Consider the following 22,398-nt stretch of genomic DNA (forward strand, 5'->3'; position numbering starts at 1 on the left):
AAAAAACAAAAAAAAACATACCGTCGAATTGAATACCTCCTTCTTTTGGGAAGTCGGTCAAAAAAAGGAGCTGTGACGTTTAAACTTTAATTTGTGTAGGAAGTTGTAAATGTCGGATCACTGACATGATAACTTAAACTAGCTCTTACGTAGGTACAGTGGCTGAAACTTGCGGTGTCCCACTTACAGAAAAATTACCTTATTCTTTGCAACGAGACACAGTCCGCATTTTCTTACAAATAGCAGAGAGTTGCGCAAACGACAGCATCATATGCATCTGTACTAAAAAAGTTGGCAAAACGAAAATCTTTTAATTTTTTACTAAAGAGATATTTATTAAAGGTAAATAGGTCGTATAATAGACACCTAACACTTTTTATAAACCATATTTTCATAAAAAGAAGTTTTTATAAGAATAGAGCGACTTTTCAAATTTTAGTGTCAATCAAATTTAGATAAAACTAATCCTTATGAAGGATCTGTAATGTTTTATAAAAGTAGGTAATTAAAATGCAAAATTATTTATCGTTAAAATCATTTATAGGCTACGTTACACAGTGAATATTAATGACATGAAACTTCTATTGCAATAGAGGCTGGCCTCCGAAGGGGTTTTAGTGGGTATAATCCGAACATAACCCTGTTTTCACCCCAGAAGGAAGGGTATCTTTGTGAAGATTTCCCCCGCCCCCGATACCAAACAAAAAAGGTTTACAAAGTAAAGTTACATACAGTTTATAAAAACAGCACTTCATTGTTTATAGAAAACGGATAGAATTTTAAATAAAATGCCGTACAATTTTGGTTGTAACATCAAAAGAATTGTTCATCGGAATGAAAAGTTACATTTCAATTCGTTTGCTAAATCAACGAGACGAGATCTGCTTCGTTTAATTTTATCGAATAAGTTTGTGTCAAGCGCTGCAAGCTAAGGGGCGGAGTCGCGTGAGGCTCCGCCCCAGCGCATTGTGGGTGGGGCTAATAATCGTAATGCTCGTAGATACCGAGCCTACGGTGACGCCGTTATAGGATACGAAAGGACACGACTATAAAACCACTTCCTCTCTGATCGTGTTGGTGGACTAGCATTGATGGCCGATCATGTAATAGAAATTATGGATGAAAGATACTACCGCAATCACTTTAAAATAAATTTAATACATATTCCACATCTAAAAATTATCGTAATTAAATTAAAAATTAATTTATTTTTAAGTGGGTCTATACAGCAGAAATTCTTGTACAGTAACTTATTTTGTTCAATAATCACAAAAATAAATACAGTATGATTTTGTACATAAATGTCGTCGGCCAATTGACACTGTTAAATATTGTGACATGTCTAAAGAATTTCATTATGAACGTCTACATAATAACGTTTTTACGAATAGACAAGCCTTCCGACCTATTAAAACTATTTGAATACTCAAAGTTATGGAGACAGACACCTATCTATCTACCTATATCTAAATTTACTTCTGCTTTGAAATCGTACTGTATTGATATTACGTATAATTCCATTAAGTAAATTAATATTTTTTGGCAAGATGATCACGCCACTGATAAATGATGAGCTACTGTCTACAATCTCGAAAAAATAAACCTCAACGATAGAATAAAAATAAAAGTTACGATATTGTTATGAACCCTTGTGACTTATTAATATGTTTTGTTATGTAAATATCGTATTTGTTAAAGAGTGTCTGACAGCTCAGAAATACGCATGAACAGGTAGCCCAATGTATTCCGATACGAGAGAAAGAACTGCTGCCAAGTTCGCCGCGTGAATAGACGCGGGACGATGGCTTTGTTCCTAAAGGTACCTGTCAGATCACATCAGAACCACTTGGGTGGTCTCCGATAGATAGCATAAATATTTTGAACATATTATAATGGAAATGGGCGACGCCTGTTCTGTCGCCGCGCCTTTGTAGTATAGACCACGACGAATGTCGAACGACGCGCCTTCATTTTGACACCGATGTAAGATGATCCGCGACGTGAAAATGCTGATACATGCAGGTATGACAGAATTGTTTCGTTCATTAGCTTCATGTGTCAAGTTGTTCTGGACGCTCAGGTCTGCACGGTTGTTAATTCGTCTTGTTATTGTATTAGCGGGCAACACCTCGTTCCTTTGTTAAGTGAGTATGTAGTAAGGAGAAATGCAAAAATGGTTATCTCCTATATTGACTTTTCTACTCCTTTGTTATAGGTAGATGTTTAAAGGTGCGTACCATATATAATAAAAATAAATTAATAGGAAAGGAATATCTAGGAACAATTTATGTGTTCGTGAATCTTTTGGAAAGTGGACGCAATGTTATTAAGTGGTCTTCAGTCTTTGTTCTTTTAGGCCTTATTAACCTGTCTATGATATGAAAAGGTTCCACAGAAGTAAAACTAAATTCAAAAGGTTATTTGAACTGTCCATGGTAAACTTCGCTATACTAACCCAAATGTCTATACTAAAGTTCTATTAATTTTTAACAACAAACATAATGAAACATTCTATCCACTTGATGGGATCTGTAATAGTTAAAATACAACAAATAAGCTACATAACATCTACTTAACATTTGAAACGGTTAAAACGTAACATAAATTCATGTCATTAAATTTAATGTGAACTAATCTCGGAATGTTAATTGCACTCATCAAATCTTCACTCGAAACTATTACAACACACCTTTGCTCACAAATAAAATGATAACGCTAATTTTAGTATCACCGGAGCCACGAAACCACTTAGAGTTCTCGGGAGTTTTATCGCGCGGACGAATCGATACGGACATACGGACAGACGGGCTTACTCGAACCCGTTCAGCAACAGGGAGGCACCTTACGGCTCCCAGATAGGGACTTGTCTCCCGTTGGTGTCAGATAAAAGTCGGCGAGAGCGCCGTCACAAATAAATATATTCATTAGGTAACACCCACGCCGTATCTTGGCACTAAATTCTCCCCGCGTCGGCGCCTGTCCGAGGAAGCTGGCCGCTCGGTCTGCTACAAAACAAAACAAAAATTAAAAACATTCACTCCAATAACGACCTTACGGATATCATTAAATAATAGGCCGTGAATTCATGCTTGCTCTCCGTAAAGATTTTTATTCAGACTGCTGTTAAAATGCTGTCACTTTCTAAAACATTATTGGAGTATAAATATAAAAATGTAAGTACTTATCCGTTTTCTAGTAGATTTTTGTAGGGTCTTAGTTAATCCGGCAATTTTACGTCGTCTGCAGTTTGTATGTTCTGTCTTCATAAACATGATGTTAGTTTATTTGTGATCAATGCATGACATATTGACTATTATTATTATCCGTCGGTGTTTGCATTCTAGTCTATTAAAGAGTTTTTGGTTTTTATCTACATTTACACTTTGAAAAATTTAGGAAATTACTCTGGGTCCCCGTAGGAATTAATAAAAGAGTGAATTCTGTTCAGCATTTGTAAATTTTTAAACCTCCAATAGATTAAAAAACAAATTTTGTGATGTTCATTTCTTTTAAATTCAATTATAGAAATCTGATTCATTTTCCAATAGTAGGTATAATAATAAACGGACATCGGGGACGGTGCGAGAGGCGCTGCTATCGCCGTTAGTTCTGTTAGAAAGTATGTAAAACCTACTTTAGCATAAAATAGCTAAAAGCAAGAACAAGTACAAATAGGATCCTGTGACACTTTTTACTAGGAGGGTGTTTTGTCATAATTTAGTTTGACTTATGCCTACCGGGTGAGATATCCTTGTTGGTGTATACTCAAATAATAAGTGTAATAATAATTTAATAATATAAAAGGTTAAATAGGCTTCGAGATCTGATCACAACATCTTTAGTAGAAAGCAGATACGATGTTTACTGGACCATAAGGTCAGCAATCCGTTTCATATTACGTACACATGTTTAACTATAAATAAAATGTTAAAAAATAATCGATGCGTAAGGTAAACGTTAAAAATACTAAGCAACGAGTATTGCTCAAATAACCGTTTCATAGTTTTTTTGTATAGTCGCCAAGTCATAGTGAATCTTGTGATATAACTATCAAATTCCACTAGTCTTTCAACCAGAGATTGGAATTTTGTGATTTTTTGAGAATAATTATCTTCATTATATTGCCGTTTTTTTAATCTTGCAATTTAATTAATTTGAGAATTTCATCTGAAATTATCAAATTATTTTTGTATAGTTTTCCATCAATTTTATATTGTCGTTTACAAAGATACTTAATAGGTATTTAAACAACTAAAATCTTCTTCATGGAAATTGCTAGAGAAAATTTATGTATAATGTAAATTTCGCAGCAAATTAATTGTTTCAATTAAGTAAAAACAAAGTTGAAATAAACTTTAAATTATAGCCGCCGCATTAATTCTCATATTAAATCAAAGTTTTTTTAATAACCACACTATCTTGAGTTTTTATACATTTATACATAAAATATAAGTAAAGTGAATGTAAAAGTTACATTGGAAGCGTATTGTCTACATAGAATTGTATTGTACAGGCGAGCGGAAACCACAAATATCGAGATTGCCACAAATTAAAGAACCCCTACAAAGAAAGTGTATTTATGATCAAAAGAGTCGATTGAAAAGCGACTTCCACGCACGGCAGTTGCACTTCGGCCGGGACCTTCCGGCGATTCCGATTCCCTGTAATTATTAATAAAAAAGCCCCGCACTGATAACGTATTCATTGTACTTCCAGCAAAAACCGACTAAAGTACAACAGTAATTATTGCTTGTATCTCCTCCAGAATAGGCCATTTATAATTAAACCTTAATTTAAATCTTAGCTATTAATGTAACAGATTGCATATGTAAGCCACCATCTGCGATCTAGGCTTCTTTAATATTTTAACTATATAATGAACATTTAAATACTTCTAAAGTTACCGAGGGTATTCAACAACACTCACTTTATTTACATACCGCGAATCAATAAGCGAATACCATATGGGCTAACAAAGTATAGGTAAGTGTTCAATTTAAAAATGAAATCCCTGCTCTTCGACTTAATTAGAATGGTGTGCGGCGTTACAGCGACTATTAAAATGGTAAGCGTGATCAACTTGAACCGCGCTTAATTAACAAGCGAGTCATTTATGTCTTTGTCTCCAACTGCCGGCGTTACGTTACACTCGAGTAAACGAGAGAGCTATATATTAACACCTCCGTTCTAAAGTAATGATAAAAGATCACCTGTGCTCACTACTGTAATTCTACCACCGAGCGGTAGAGCACCTGTCCCTTTCATACGGTTCAAGCTTAAGCCGAATCGAACGAGTGTGAGTAGGAGTAGTTTCCATTGCGTTCACTTTCAAAACATCCTATAACGCTCAATCATTGTAAGGTAAAATGGTTTCTATGACTCTAAAGATAAGAATGATAATAATTTGAAGGATTAGAAGTTCAGGACGGAAGGCCGGCAATGAATCGAGCGCTGCTGTAGTTTTGACGCGTTCGGAAATCGAATTAAGAGCGTTAGAGTGAGAGGTGCGCGGAGGTTCGATATAGCGGAGGTAGTTTTTGTTATTGTTCGTCGACGGTGATTTTTTCCGAGGCGTGCTAATGGGAGTGGGCGCGCGAGTGGGCGCGCCGGCACACCAAGCGCGCTCTTCAGTGTTCTGGCTGAGCTTCGAGCGAGCGCGTGCGGCCGGTTGCCGTCACTCGTATGCTTCGGTTGACTTTAAAAAACAATCGAGTAGCGGCTATTCGACTGGCTACCGTGGACTGTACCCGTGTCGGTGTGGAACGTTTGTTGCATATGCTAGCGTACAGTTGGGGGACAGTGGAACTCTACCATGTTGATATCTGCGGGCAGCGGCCCCACGCCTGAGTTCTCGCCCGCCTCGTGCTGCGCCCCCTGGAAGATGGAGCCGGCGCCTCCGGCGACCGCCGCCATCTCACAGGCCCTCAATATATCACCCAACGGTAAGTTATCGTAAAGCTAATTTTTCATTTTCTATTGCTGCCAGTAGTGATTTGTTACATTTGTTTTTTTTTTGTTATTATCTATTAAAGAAACTATTTTTATATTTATTTCAATATGTGATTTATTACAAATTAATCTGTAGGTGTCTAGTGTTAAACATATGTTTAGATACGAAAAATAATATCGGAAATGCCCTGAGCGCGGCCGTTTTACAAATTGACGGTTTGTTAGCTGATATGATTACAAATCTTATCATTAAATTATTCTTATTATATAACTGCTATTATCTAGGCTATGTTAATTAATTAAATCATCAAAAAAATAAAAATAATAACTATCTAATAGATCCTTTAATATTATCGTACTGAACATTCTGCGACATTACTCATCATTAGTAGTAATTTAACAAAGTTGCAAGTTAATTTTGCATTGACTAATATTTATTATTTTTGAAATATAGGAAATATTATACGTAAACAGTAAAGAAACATTCAGACAATTAAACATATTACGGGAATCCTAAACAGAATGAAAAAAGAAATCATGTTCTTACTGAAACATCCAACGCCGACGCTAAACGTAAGTTGTAAAAATTTCGTAATTCTTTGTATTACGATAACTGTTCTTTTATTTAGTTACAATAGAAATATGAGTTATGTTAACAATGATAAAGTAATTACATAAAAAAACAAAGAGAAATTCGAGAAGAGATTTTTAAGGAAAAGCATTTAAATTGATTAATGTATGTATCTCATTCAATGTAAGTTCTAAGGTCAAATTTAATTCTCCTAAATAGTTAAAAATATTGTTTCTAACAAATGATATTATTTGTATATTTAATTTGTAAATTATCCGGTAAAGGCCTTAAATAAGGACAACATTTGTATTGTTTTTTTTATTTTCCTTAAAAAACATGTTAAAAATGTATTTTAGAAATTAATTCAGTGTTTTCTGGTTAGAAGTTGAATTAATTAATATTTAATTGTTATTATGACTGGAATCAGTTAAACTAATTCAAAGATTAACCTGTTAGTGACAGTTACTTGCGTTAAATATGTCCGGTCATAGATAGAAACGACTCTAACTCTTATCAGATAGATCTGTCGGTGATAGGGCAACGAAAAAAAGCTGTTCGTCTGATTACAAGAATGATTTAAACAAAATATTAAGGCGATGAATTAAAATAAATTGGTATTTTATATGCCGAAACTTCAAAGCGTGTAATCTTAAGGTATTTTAATGTTAATTCATTATTTTTTTTTATTAATTAACGTAAGCATGTATTTTTGTAGTCATTTAAGAATAAGCAATCCTAATAAAGGTATTTAGGAAGAAAAAATTTGCTATTTTTTCCAACGGACTTTGAAAAGCAGCTCAGTCAGTCCGTGAACATGGAGCATACAACTGTGCCGAAATATCGGGAGCTAAAACAATCCAATCTTGGTAAGAAACCCATATCTTACGAACATTGGACTTTGAAAAGTATAGATCTTTAACATCATGGTTTAATAGTTTTTTTTCATGGTAAGATAAATAAAATACTAGAAAAAGCGAACCAACACAAAGATCATGACAAGAAACCCCGCCTAGTACTAGTACTAAATAAAATTCATAGCTATTGATTTTATACACAACACATTTTAGAACTAACATTTTATGTGATCTAGGATCTCGTGGTTTCATTGCATGTCAGGATTGTGGTCAATAAAGTACTTAAAAATGCAGTGCTTCAATCATTAACAGCAAAGGGCACACAGGATGTGGTCAAGGAAGCCTCTCCTCGTTCTAGCAGTGACCCACAGTGTTTGCACTCCAGATGCGAAACAAAATTATATTGCCATCTCTGTTTTTTACGCAGAGAATGAAAGAGACGACGTCCTGAGATCACTTTCACTTCGAAGTGCAGTAAACATTTTGCATTTTTGTAAAAGCGTCTTTCGATACGCATGCCATACTAGCTGTTGTCTGTCACTTCGTCCCCGTGAAATTAAAAAGTTATAAAAAATGTAGCCTATGTTACCTATGTTAAATTACCTTTCTATCGGTGAAAGAATTTTTAAAATCGGCCCTGTAGGTTTTTTAGTTATTTCAATATATACAAAAATATGAATGTTTCCTCTTTATAATGTCAGTATAGATATTGATTAGTGTCATTTTTAATTAACGTCGAATATTAACTCAAACCCTAAATAAAATTTATCAAAATAAATAATTTTTGTACAGAAATTGTAATTCGTTCAGTTTGAATCAGAACTACATATTAGAATAAACCTTATAAGTACTGAACGCATAACCGTACATAGTTATCTGTTATAGCGTGATGTTAATACGAAACTTCCGAAAGCTACAGTTCGATAAAACAATGGTGTAATTACTGTGCGTTCGTCTCAGTCAATCAAACGTTTATGATCCACTTACTGCGAAGGTATTTTCGGTACGTAGCCGGGTCCGGTGCGTTCGTTTCGAAAGCCGATGCTATGCGCCGCGTCTCATTTGTTTTGTCACAGAGGACAGCTGCCGCGATGAGTGAGCGAAAACCGAACTCTAACAGGACATTGCAAGCATTGTATTACCGATCGAGCTAATTAATCGATAGATCGATCGCTAGATTGTCCGGTAGCACTTCCGGTGAAGGTTGATCAATATTCACCGTTTTGTATAACAATAATATGCAATGTGTTTTGTAATAGTTTAGTGGGTTTAATGTTTGACGACGAAAAAAGCTTTTTTCCGTATTGTTCCATTGATGGGACCTGTCGAAATTTATATTTAGTCAGACATTGCAGAACTAAAAAAATATAAAACGCATCCGTCCAGTGAACCTGAGTTCCTAGGTGATGTTTGCTTATGTTTGCATTTTTCACACAAATACTTTTTTCAGCTTTTATAGAGATGCTCTTTACCTACATAAAAGTTGTAGAGTAGAAACTTCTTATAGTTGTTGCTTTGGTTATTTGGAAATTACGTTTTGTTGTGTATTTTTACGGCATATAAGGTACACAACACACATGATCAAATAGGCCGTTTCAATAGACAGTACCATTCACTTTCGCAATATAAATTTTCCTTGTTTCTCTTATCTCATTTATCTAACTTATATAATGACTTGTTTGTGGGTGTTTTTGTGCCTATGGTTTTTTTTTAACCGCCTGCATCTGTTCCGCATCATTAAATGAATTCACAGGCTCGTTGTCTAGAATTGACTAGGCATAATACTTAGACATTTAATGCCAAACCCAGAGTCGTTGATTGGCTCCTAAACATGTTGCTTAGTAGCCAACTTATTTACTAGTGTATACTAAATTCCTACAAAAGTGTAAAGGAAAAAGGTAAACATCATTATCTTCTAAGTTCTGATTAGAAGTTCTGACAAAGGCATAACTAAAAGCCATTGTAAGCCAGCGGCCAATTCTGCTACGCATATTACATCTTTCATTTTTTCTAAGAAATTAAACGATCGCGATTGCAAGAACTTAAGATCAAAACTACTATATCGTATGAAGCCAGGCCTAACCAGAAACTTTAAGGCACGAAATTGTGCAAGTCATTTTGTAATGAAATCTTTGCAGATTTTGCCTTCATTCCAGGAAATAAACAACAAAAATAGTTTTTACTTATTCTTTATAATTAATATTTGATTGCAAGTAATACGTTTAAATTAATTAAAAAAGTAAGGAGAAGTAAGATAAAGAAAAGGAAAATACTCGAGATTCTTAATAAATTAACCTTTCCACCACTTTTAATTTGTAACTTATAATTATTATATTTGGAAAATATAACATTTTTTTATTTTTAATATTAAATTTTCTATAAATGACAAAGAGATCTAAGAAATGTTTCTTAAACTAGGTTCTGCTCGCGATTCCGTGAGCGTGGAAAAAAAATGTTGGTGGCCTATATGTTCTTCCAGACTATCCTCCACATCTATACCAAGTTTCATCGAAATCCGTTCAAACATTTTGTCTACAAACTCTAACAAACATCCATCTACACTTTCGCATTGATAATATTAGTATGATGTCTTTGTCTCTGAATGATTTGACAGTATCGATGATTTAATAATACATTCAACGGCTTAATTATAATATTAAAATGTGATTCAGTTCTATGCTTATATTCATTTTGGTGTCAAACTACACAACATTGCCGAAAGAATTTGATCAGGTGCTAAATCTAATTAACATCTAAATGGTGAACACGCATAATAATCAACAGCTTTTTTAAACAGTAACCTGTCCGCTTAATTAAAATTGCCATACGAGAGGTAAACTCGGGTATAACATTAGTACCGCATACTAAAGTAAAAACGCTGTGTACATGTGACGCAAATGCTCAAAGAAGCCTTATAATGCCAACTTGACGTGTTTATGATCGAGTTAATTTTAAAACTCGTCTTCATAGATATACGAGTAGAACCAAATATGTCGGGCATCATAAAAATTATACTTGTTATAAATACGTTGATGTCTCTAAAATATGAATATAAATAACTAACTGTTGCCCGCGACATCGCCTGTGTGAAATAAAAACGTGTGTAAAATGATAACGTAGTTTTTAATAGTGAAAGAATTTATAAAATCGGCCCAGTAGTTTTTAAATTATATCAATACATACAAAAATACAAATCTTTCCTCTTTATAATATTAGTATAGAAGTATATCATAGATATTTAACAAAAAGGTTGGCACTGATAAATAAAGTTCCACACCTGGAAAGTGTTCTTATTTTTAGAGAAATTGTTTTTAAATATGGTTAAACGATTTATTTTACAGTTAACTTTCAAAAGCAAAGTACTTAAATATAGAATTTGATATATTATTTTATATTACAAATGGTCGCAAATTTTTCCAAGTTTACTTTCATTAGTTATTATCATGATAACAAATCTATTTTATGATACAGAAGTTTTTTATAACTATACAGTTGTCATAAATTAAATAAATTCTACCTTACAGTAAACTTTATAGTCAAGTTGACATGTATAGAGAAATAAATTTGACAAACCAGAAAACATCGGGAAATTTTATTGAGTCGTTTACTATTAATATGTGACATGTTATTACAAAAAGAACATATCAATTGTAAACAAATCTCAAACTAGGCAATAACATGTTTTTCCGAAACTAACTGTTGAACATTTGAGAGCTAATAATTCAACATGTATTGAGGTCGCGGTGAAAATGTGCGCAATTGACATGCGATAGCTGTTTACAAATTTAGATCCTTGACAGATGATGGGCAATATCTCACCGATCCGTGGAAATATTTTCCTTATAACGTGAAAGTTTTAATAAAAAACGGTCACCTTGACTTTAAATGACAGGTAATGTAACAGTCAACCAATTTTATGACCTTAAGAAAGTGCGTTATTTATCATGTTATTTAGGATGAATATGTGTTCTGTTTTATTACATTTAACTGTTATAGATGTTTATGTTTTCTGAGATATAGATCACTTCGATAAAATTGCAAATTAAATGTAATATATACGATTGGAATGCGTTTAAAAACTTGTATATGTATATTGTTTAGCAAACTACGCGTCGTGATTACCATAACACTCGCAAAAAGTTAGCATCGCGGTGGGCAAACTCATTTGATTTATTTATTCAATGCTCAGTTCCGCTGTTAAATCTGAATCTGACTTATAAATTTGCGGATTCCGCCTACACCGGAAAACCTATTAAAGGCATACGTTAAAGTTAAGGATCACGAATTGAAAATTATAGGGCATCGTTTGCCATTTAGCTAAGTTTACTTTTGTGGTTATTCTTGACGCAAAATAAAGAAGAAAATATTATTGAAAATTCAAATGTTTAAAACATTTTTCATTTGCTTATTGTTTTATTACGACTCAATTAAGTTGGTTTTGTGCTGTGTACATGAATCAAAACTAACTGTTCATCGAATTCATATGATGGGACATTTTATAGGTACAATATTCTTTAGTTCTCAAGGAAAATAGGTTCGAATAATCAATTACAGCGACATGATTAAACATTTTTTTTAAGTTTAAGCCAAATTAGTATTAAGCCGTTCAGGTGTCGTTTTTTGTCCACATACCAAGACTTGAAGGATATTGAAAATTTTTTAATTAGTGTAACTTCAATGGGAGGCGTTTATGTGTAATGATCGTCTAGAAACGGTATCGACAAAAAGATAACAACAAAATATTTCGAAGAACTCATCGGCGCGGCGGCGAGACGCCACCGCGTTCTGTTCGATATAAAATGACTTTAGCGTTTTAGTCTTAAAAATTACAAAAAAATATGAAAAAGACATGATTTTGAAATAGTAATTAATATAAACAACTCTGCAAGAGAATATTGCACAATTAGAAATATGCGCTTCACTAAATTTTTATTCTTAATTTCTTGCCTTTACGGTTATTTATGTGTGATTTAAACGTGCTACCGTGTAACGTGATTTAGTAATTGCTTTTGTTAACTATCGCCACTAAACCAGTCACATGCGTATCTAGTTACACGATTTGAGACACGAGGAACGTGTGACTAGAACTTATCATTTATTAATATCTCTCTGTTTCGTCAATTTTAATTTTTGACAACGTTCTACAAAGTAATTTTGAACCGGAAAAAGTTGGATCTAAATTAAGAAATTAAAATCATACTTATACTTAATATTATAAATGCGAAAGTTTAGATGGAGGGATTGTAAGAGTTTGTAGCCTAAACTGGTGAACGGATTTCGATAAAATTTGGTATAGATGTAGAGAATAGTTTGAAAGAACACATAGGCTACTCACATTTGTTTTCTTTTAATTAGATGCGGACAGAGTCGCGGGCGAACGATAGTGTAAATTAAAGAAATTAATAGCATGTCTATACGTATTTTTTGTACTGGAAGAATTAATAAGGGAAAATTAACATTTTACTTAGGAATGATTTTGTATTTATCGTAAAGCAAGTAATAAAACAGTAATTAAGATTGCAAGTAACAATTTCATTGGCAATGGCGCAAGAATAGGAGTGTTATTAGTAAATACAATGAAAAGGCGTGCACTCACACACTGAACCAGTAGAGATATACTAATTAACAGTAATCAGGTTTTGTTACGACTTTCAGTTAAAAGGAAGCTTATTCTTACAAATTTAAATACACACAATATCATTGTAACAACAATAAAAGTTGAAACATACATCTTTTTCGATTTACATGTTGTTTAATTTTTAAATTATCTTGTTAATATCTATTGATAATCTTCTGTGTAAATGCAAAAGAAACCATTAAAGAAACTGGAGATTTGGAGAACGTTTAAAATGTTGTCTTGTAAAACTTGTCTTTAAACATTTATGTAGCCATCGTTATGTAGTTTACTCTACTAGAACAAAATCTTCGTTTTTTAATTGTATGTACTTTAACATAAAATATGAAATCCTAGGGCTACTTAATTGTAATTTAACATGTAAAGAAAAATGTTATATGAGTTAAAAACGGTATATTAAAAATGCTTTCACCAGATGTGTATTTCTTATGATGAATAAATATTTTATTTAAATATATACTTTGAATTGTTGTCGTTTTCAGATAAAATAATAGGTTATTTGCCTCGTATAAAGAAAATAACGAATTTATAAAAAGAATATCGCATTTAAAGATCTTTTACGAAGTGGTGGTTTTCGAATTTCATACAATATTAAGCAATTGAGAATTTGCACAGTTCGTTTATTGAGACATCTTTTTGTGAAATTTTATGATACAAAATGGCGCTGACTCGAAGTAATCAAATTGTATAAAAACATACCGATAAGCTCTTGTTCCAATCTCTATAATAATAAACACTTAATAAGATCTGGTTATGTCTACCATTTGGAATTATTTCATTCTTAATATAAACAAATGTAGAATTGAGGTTAAGTAGTCAATAATCATAAGCGCTTATAAAGATAAAATTTACAACGCGTTCCGTATAAGCTGCATTGTAATCTCTTTAAGGCATCGCATAAAAGGGAAACGTCATGTAATGGCTTCATAGTTTGCTTGCTTTTTATTGTCAGTATAAAATTGATTTTAACTCGAGTCCAGGTTGTCAATTACATGGCAATTAAGTGCCTTATTTACTTGCTGTTGTTCTAACTAGTACTTTTTATTGAAGGACATAAAATGGTATCCGAGTTACAGATGTAATTAGTTATGAATATTTGTAACGTAGCTTTGCAATGATTTAACGGATCTGAATGGATTTTGGAAAATATATTACATGACATGACAATTGTATGATTTTCATAGTAAATATTTGTTTTTTTCACACAATACGATTAAAAATTATTTGCAATTTATTTTATAATTCCTCGCAGATGAAGTCGCATTTTTAATACTCTAATAGTTAAATTTAATATTTGTATCTATTTAGAAGTATTGATTTAGAAGTTATTTACCTATGTAAGTTTTTAAGAATAACGCTTTAGAAACAATTAAATTTCTTTCAGTTCGTTTTAATAATTCTTCACAATATTAAAAGTATAATTGAGCTGTAGCATGTAAACGTGGTCGTGTTCTAGTTAGAAAGGCGCCGTAGAATAACCAAATTATAGTGAAGACCATGCATCTCAATGGTACAGTGCATGTGTAGAATGATTCATAAAACTAACGTTACTACACAAAATGTATTCTTAATATTAGTGCTCCGTTGATGTCAACAAATACCATGTTATACGTCCAAAAATGTAAAATCCATAAAAATGCTATGAAATAATAAGCAAACCATATCCTAATTCGATTAATATCGCAATATCTATAGCAAATAATACTTAAATATCATATTTGCAGGACCTAAAGATTCAAAAAGGCCAAACAATAAAATACGACAAAGTCGATTAATATCTAGAATTGAGGCATTTCACGGTATATTTAATATACAATTTCTTAAATTACATATCAGGAATGAAAACCAGTTTATTTGCATAATGCTCATGAATTTTATACAATGGAACGAAATTAGTCATGATATTGGCAAGGATCGTGTGAGATTACATCGTCGATGCTATACTGTTATTTTCACATAAGGAGGCAATTTTACACTCCATGCTGTCATAAACAGTGGTAAAACTTATGCTAACACATTTTTTTTTTAATTTGCAACTGCTTGATATTTGGCGGACACGACTGTACGCTTGTGAAGCCAGTTCGCATCTCCCGATATCCACTCAGGCCTGTGCAGGTGAAATAAGAATCGACTTTGCATTAAAGAAATCAAGACACAACCATGCCTTTTTATTTTCGTCTCAGATGCGGACTTTACTCTTATTTTAATTTTGTTTAACATTTTAAAAACCTTAATCTCGCGACTGTACTCCGTTGAATAAATAAATTTCATTATCTTTAATTAAAACTTACCCTTTAGAGATCATAATCCATAATTAATTAAGGCAACGCTGGCAACTCGTAAAACGTAGGCCGATTTGCATCTCGTGTTAATTATGTAAATAAAATCATTACTAGTCGAAGTGTTCGACGTAAAATAATGAAGTCATAAAAGCCTAAAAGCTAGCGGTATATAAATAAGAGAGAAGATCGTGCGCCGGAGTCGACGCCAGTCAATACATTCTAATCAGTGATTTATTGCCCCTAATCCTCAGCTCAGCACAAATAAGCTATCTTGTCGACTTAATGTTGTATCAGCTCAGGCGTGAAACTCCCGCGCACCACTAAGTGGTCCTTCCAGTTTCCACTCGAAATATTTTAATAAGGCCTCGCTACTCACGCACCCAAATAAAAACACACGCACTCGGTCCCGGCACTGCGGACCGACTCAGACCTCGCCTCGTTCCAGCTCCCTTTATTTATAATAGTAGCGACACTAAGGATCTACATTTTTGCTCTAAACGGTGTTAATTTATTGACCGTGAGCAGATAATATCACTTTTTTCATCCATTATTAAAGCGATTACACAAGAAATTATACGTCCAAGTCCACTCCTAACCGCTCGATCAGCCGTTAACAGCCAATGGAATGTATATTTAACGACAATGTTTTTAAGTCTACATTCGTTTGCACGGAAGTGAAAACTTGGATATTACCTTACTTGACGAAACTGCCGTACGGACTCGCTAATAAAAAGTGTTAAGTTATGAACGAGTTATGCCACTTGCATTAATTTCGATGCTTAACCTGATAAACAAATTATTGTACATTAAGTTAATAGCTTAATTTATAATTGAAAGTGTTACGACGTATTCGTAAGAAGGCATTGTTACGATCGCCTTTAAGGTAAGGGTCTGCAGTTAACGACAAATTGCGAGGCAAAGATAATGCTATATGCATTAAGAATGCAACACCTTAAATGTCTGAGACATTTTAATTTTGTCTTTGTGCCATCTTAACGGACAGGGTTGTGTATAAAATTTTATTGATATAACCCGCGTGGATTTACAGAATTGTATTTCCGAGTGGTGTTATAAAATTTTAATAGGTTCTGTTGCGTTTTCAGTGTCAATTTAGGAGCAAGGAAATACTGATATTATAGGGTGAGCGTGCAGGTGAGTGCTATGATCGCTGGTGACGTCACCATGTGAAATTTCCCACGATATTAATTTTAAATCTCTTACTATTATGTGACGATATAATAAACTTACGATGGCTATAAATAATTGTAGAAATGACAGAGATATTAGCGACCATCGTATTATAATTTGAAAGGTAATGCAGCCCTGGAGGCATTTGCTCAAAGAAATGTTAGAAATTATCAAGAAAATGACTCATATCAACGCTGCCGACTGTTTTTTTATCACGTATGACTTCCTATTAAAGTCTTGCAAATGCAAATAAAAAATAAAGATGCAATGCTGTAAGCATAGATAAAAAAGACTTTGCATTAAAAAAATGTTACCACCACTATAAAATCAAATCAACATTTTAAGCTGTGGCAATCTGTTTAAGTTTTTATTATTTTTTTACGTATTTGATGTATTAATGTTCTTCTGTGTAAGGGTTTTATCGTCAACTAGACTGTAAACAAAAAAGGACATCTGACGCCCGTATTATCTTAATGGGAGTGTAATGAAACATAGTGCTCGATTGGAAGCTTTTGTATTTCATCTTGTTGGTTTACCATCAGTTTTCACCGCATAAACACAATACTAGAACATAGTTGTCGTCAAACATTTTTCAAAAATTTTTAAAAGAAAATCAAAAAAATTTAGACAAAAAATTCAAATTTAATAATAGTTTGCAATCTATAAATGTCAACTTTTTAATTAAGGTAAACCCTCAGCGGGTATCTGGATAATATCCTATTTATTTAATGCCCTTTGACAAGAGTAATTCGCAGCTAATCCCATTAGTTTATTAGCTATCTACGCAATGTGCTTCATTGATTAACATACTACGTACAGCTTAACCTGAGTATTTTCTACATCATTGTTTCTAAATTATTAAGTAGTAAAATCGCATAACCAATCTAATTGAAGTTAATTTTTGCGTCTATGGATTGAGTAGATTAGAGAGATTAGAACGCCAATGTGACCATTTTTAATGACTGATGTTTGACTTCCGATGGGTCCGAAACTAGTCTGTGCCGCCACCGGAAAAATAGACGTGAGTTAAATATTTACTTGTAATATTGTCTCACGAAATTTAAACAACATTGACTGATGTTTCACAGACTTAGACTTTTTCTGAACTTTCGCCATATTGCGGAAAAATAAGGAACTGATTTCTTTGCGCACATTGATATAATGAAAAAGCGATATAAGATTGAAGCGCTTCCAGTCCAGGAGTCTTATATTCCTGGTAAGGCTATGAGATCATGCTATGTTGATTTAGAACAGCATAGATGTTGACATTTTATTGACTTTGTTGAATAATAAAAAAATTGTTTTTTTTTTTTTTATTGTATGAAGATATCGGCTTATTGCTTTATTAGTTACGAATATTTACACACAAAAATAATTTGATTACGTATATTTTACTTTCAATTCACATATAACAAAGTGTGTTAGGGCCCTAATACTCAAACGGTAAAGTTTGTCACTTTAAGGCTTCAGTAAATTAAGTGTTAAATGACCGCCGAATTTTTGAAACGCGGCGCAGTAATACAATCATATCCGATGTTACGGAATCTTTAGGAACATTTTTGCATATCTGGATTATAAATTGCGTTTTGTAACAAATATTTTTACACCTTTTAAAGTTATACTGTACATTTAAATATCTTTTAACAAATAACAAACAAGCTTACTTTAATCAATTGACACGTGATGCTTGTGGTTCATAGATATGAACATCCATCCTCGATAAGAAAACGAGATCGAGTTGCGTTTTGCGTAATTAAGTGACGAGACGGGCAGGAGGTTTTGTGGCGCCGAGAGTATCGTAGCGCAAACCTAAGACGTAAAATAGTGTGTATTTAACCAGCCTAGAATTACTAGTTATCGATGTTTTTTTAACGAAAGAGGGACAGTCAATTTTTGTATAAATTGTAGCAATAAGCAAGCATAAGCCAACGTAAAAGTTTTGGTCTGTGACTTCACAGATAATGATGTCGAAATAGGTATGTAATGTATAAGCAAATATATTAAAAGATGAATTGTTTCAGTACCGGTGTCGCCATCTTCGTCAGGGGGCGGGGGCGGTGGGGGCGGTGCGGGCGGCGGGGCGGGCACCCCTCTGTACCCAGGCGCAGCGTCCCACCCGCTCTCCTCGTTGCTCTCTCAGCAGCGGCTTCTGGAGCTGTCCCGTTTCGGTCTGCGCCACTACGACATCGCACACCACGTGCTGTCCCAGCAAGGTGCTGTAACCAAGTTGCTCGGTAAGAGTTGACACGAAGTAGCTAGTGCTAAGGCTTAAACTATAGCTTGAAAATTAACCCACGTATAAAAGTAAAATTACGTTCAGATTATTTAAAAAATAATATTTAAATTATGCGTTAGAGAACTCGCAATGCTCGACTGCATATATTTAATTGATAAATCGACCTTCTGCCTACTGGGTATCGGTTGCACCGCAATTAACTCATATTTCATTACAGCGAAATACTCCAGGCTACGTTCAGCGTTATATTGATTCATACGAATGATCTTTAATGTGTTTCTTGTCGATGCTTTGTTACGAGGTGCAAAATCATTCTTAATAATTACTCGTTGAAATATTATTATGAATATTTTAGATGCAATTTTTATACCTCGCTACTCCAAAGACGTAAACATTGGCTTTATTTTATAGTTATCTTCTTTTAGAATACTACCATGTCTGAGTGAACTTTAACAAGAAGCGATGTGATCCAATGATAATATGCACTTTCCAGTAGCGTACTCTTTACTCATCGCTTGAGTGACACGAGCGCTTGTCAAGTCAATTTAAATTGATAAGGGGCTCCAAAATGTGAGCAGGCGTTTAAATACTGAAGATAAAAACAAAACGAACACTTACAAATTTAATGTAAAAAATAACCGAACTTGTTTGTTGCTTTCCATTTTTTACTATAAGATTGAATATTAATATATCATGTTTAATAGTTCCCATTTTTCATTTTTCGTATTGAAATTACTGTTTTTTCATCAAATTCAGAAGGTTCGTTCTAATGCAAAGAATTTAATAGGCACGCCATATCTTCTTCGTATATATAAGATGTTATTATGATTTTAAAAATATTAACAAGCTTACCTCAGTAATCTGGGATTTATAGCAACAAATAAAACATTTCCACCTACCTTGCTCCAAGAACCTACTCGCAGACAAAAATAACCGATTATTAGAAGCAAATTATAATCGATACCTCGGATTGTCAGCATTCAGTGACCAGCCGGTGATTTGTCGAAAGCGACGCGGCTCGATGCTGCATTTAACTCTGATCTAATTATATAGAGCCGCGGCAAAAATCTCAATCGCTATTAATCAACGATAAGCCATCAGCGTAGCCGCTGCGAGAGCCCCCTATTGACGAAAGCTTAGATCCTAATCGATACATAAAACTCGCAGCGTGTTAATTATAAGCCACTGGGCTGCGGACCCGCGAGCTCTGCGTCAATCCTATCTGAACATCGATGATGCCTCTCCTGTAATCGTTTGTTTGACCGCATCCTTTGTTATTATTGCAGTTGCGTTTTGATAGCAATCTTTATTTGTCTGTCGATGTCCGGTGAGATTCCTCGTGTTTTTGCCATAGGCTATTTTAGTTGTTTTCCTGTGTCCTTCTATTTTAGTATAAGAGCCAAGTTATCGAAGTTTATGGTACATTTGAATTTATTTAGTTAATTGTAAATTCACGTTATGAAATTAATCCTGAGGTCAGTTTTGAATTTTAGAGCCATTCATGGTAGTCTTTTGCTATTGGCTTTTCACTTAGCACATTAGAATCCATTAAAGCAACTGAGTAACATGTTCTAACGCAATTTCTACTTAATTACACGCATCTATTCTGTTGAAGTAATCAACTCAGACTAGTTTATAAAACGAAGTGTTTGTAGTTTTTTACATAGACACTTCTTTCTAGTAAAAAGGTGTTTGTAAGAAAAATAAGAAGAAATTCCACAAAGTACGAATGGTATTTGCTGTAATAGGCTTGACACGCGAGCCGCGCGGCTGCACTATCTTAAATCAAATGTTGGTCATTAATTAACCTAATTATTTTATTACCATTAATTGCTCTCACATTAACGTCGATACTGCCGAGATTGGTTTATCACTTCTGGTAAATTACTAACAACGTACACAGTTTTACGAACCACGATAGTTGACTTGTTATAAATTAATTTTATCAGTGATAAAAAATTGTGGCTACTTTTAGAATGGGGTAATAGACATCCTTGATGTACGCTATTTCTTAATATCATCATCTTTGCCCCTCAGCCTACTCCCGTAAGGTCGGCCATAAGGTTTTCACCCTCCAAGTATCATCGGTCATCACAGTCTTCACTTCCTTCTTAATCACGCACCTTTCACGCTAATCCATGCATTTTTAGGTCTACCTCTACCGTAATATATCACGGCTTTGATGGAAAAAGTTTGTCCATAACATTTGTTAGACATCCGAAGAAATTATTCCAGTCAATTAAATCTTTATAACACAGTTCCAAACAAAGCGTACGTTGGGTTCGACTTCGCAAACACTTGCCGGTATTCGCTTAATTTGAGGAATTAGATTCAGGACTTCTATATAATTAGAACACATGCTTTCATTGTATTTGTTCAAGAAACGTGAAAGGACGATTTCAAAAGCACTGAAGCGTACGTCAGCCGACATATAATCATTTTGAACGTCGATCTCACTTGAATTACTGAATGTATAATTCGTGAAATTATTAAGTCGCCGCAACTTTCAATTAACTTAACTCCTTCCTGTGAGAATACAAACATTCTCTTTTGTTGTCTATAACTAAACGTGTCATTTATTATTAAAAGTAACGCTTGAACATCCTTGTTTTATGTCGAGGCTTACCTATATTATTTTACTTTTCATAAAATAAAACGATGAATGTAGATAGAAGGAAGTAGACATTCGCATCCACTTTTATAAATTGAACTAGCTTTCGCCCGCGATTCCATTCGCGTGGAATTAAAAAAAAACATAAGTCTATGTGTTCTTCCAGACTATCCTCTAGATCTACAACAAATTTCGTCGAAATCCGTTCAGCCGTTTAGGCTACAAACTCTAACAAACAATATGATTAGTAATACCATAGCGTAGATTCGTATGATTTAACTATGTTCATATTGTTAAAAAATCCTAAAGTAAAATTGTTACTGAGGACACATGAAAATTTTTATAAGCTGCATTAGTGTGTATACGTGGTGTCGATCAATTTTCGCCGTGGGTGATTTCGTAACGTCAAGTGTTGCGTTCCCACGGAAGCCGGGCTGCGATGCGCCCAGGGCCGTCATGTCCCACCACTTACGTATTTAACATATACCTAACTTAGCTTTAACTTAAAAGTCATTATCTAACGCAAACGTTTTGCGATCTGACGGCGTGGAAATGGGTACGCTTCATCATTATTAAGTTGTTTTACTTCGTTTCACAGTTACATCTTTAAAATTATTAAAATATTGTAAAAAGTTTTTACGACACAAAGTTTAAATGCCGATGCAAAGTTGTTTTGGTATATAAAATATGTTTTGATGTTTATTATTCCTTTTTATGGTTTTCTTGTTGTTTCATTTTATAAAATTAAAATAAACTGGAGAAACTCAACGCTCAAACATTAAATTTTAACAGGTGTAATTGATTTTTATTCCCGTAAAGTTAATCGTAATATTTATAACCTTGCTAAGTAACTGGATATAGAGAAATCTTGAAAGAAATCTTGTCTAAATAATTCGCATTTACTGTCACAGAACATCACACTTAGCATAAAGGTGACTGGCCACCATTGCTAAGCTTTTGTTAAATTCGATCAAATCCAAGAAACCCTTCTGTTTTTAGGTACTTTTATACCTTTCGTAATACTAATATGAAGGTAAATATTTATTTTACAATTCCGAATTCCTCTAGCAGC

General features: G+C 33.7%; 1 protein-coding gene across 3 annotated transcripts in view; it reads left to right on the forward strand.

The window, feature by feature from the left end:
- Window positions 1-5,618: 5,618 nt before the first annotated feature.
- LOC106100458 (paired box protein Pax-6-like) overlaps window positions 5,619-22,398 on the forward strand; it is a 33,766-nt gene continuing 16,986 nt past the window's right edge. For 2 of the 3 annotated variants that reach the window (XM_013279318.1, XM_013279320.1), the window contains exons 1-2: window positions 5,619-5,942; window positions 18,501-18,713. In XM_013279318.1, the coding sequence (XP_013134772.1) occupies window positions 5,813-5,942; window positions 18,501-18,713 (343 nt within the window). In that variant the 5' untranslated portion in view covers window positions 5,619-5,812. The remainder of the gene's footprint in view (window positions 5,943-18,500; window positions 18,714-22,398) is intronic. The other variant, XM_013279319.1, reaches the window with a different exon arrangement.

This window comes from Papilio polytes, unplaced genomic scaffold (genome assembly GCF_000836215.1).
Source record: "Papilio polytes unplaced genomic scaffold, Ppol_1.0 DF824047.1, whole genome shotgun sequence".
Taxonomy (NCBI): domain Eukaryota; kingdom Metazoa; phylum Arthropoda; class Insecta; order Lepidoptera; family Papilionidae; genus Papilio; species Papilio polytes.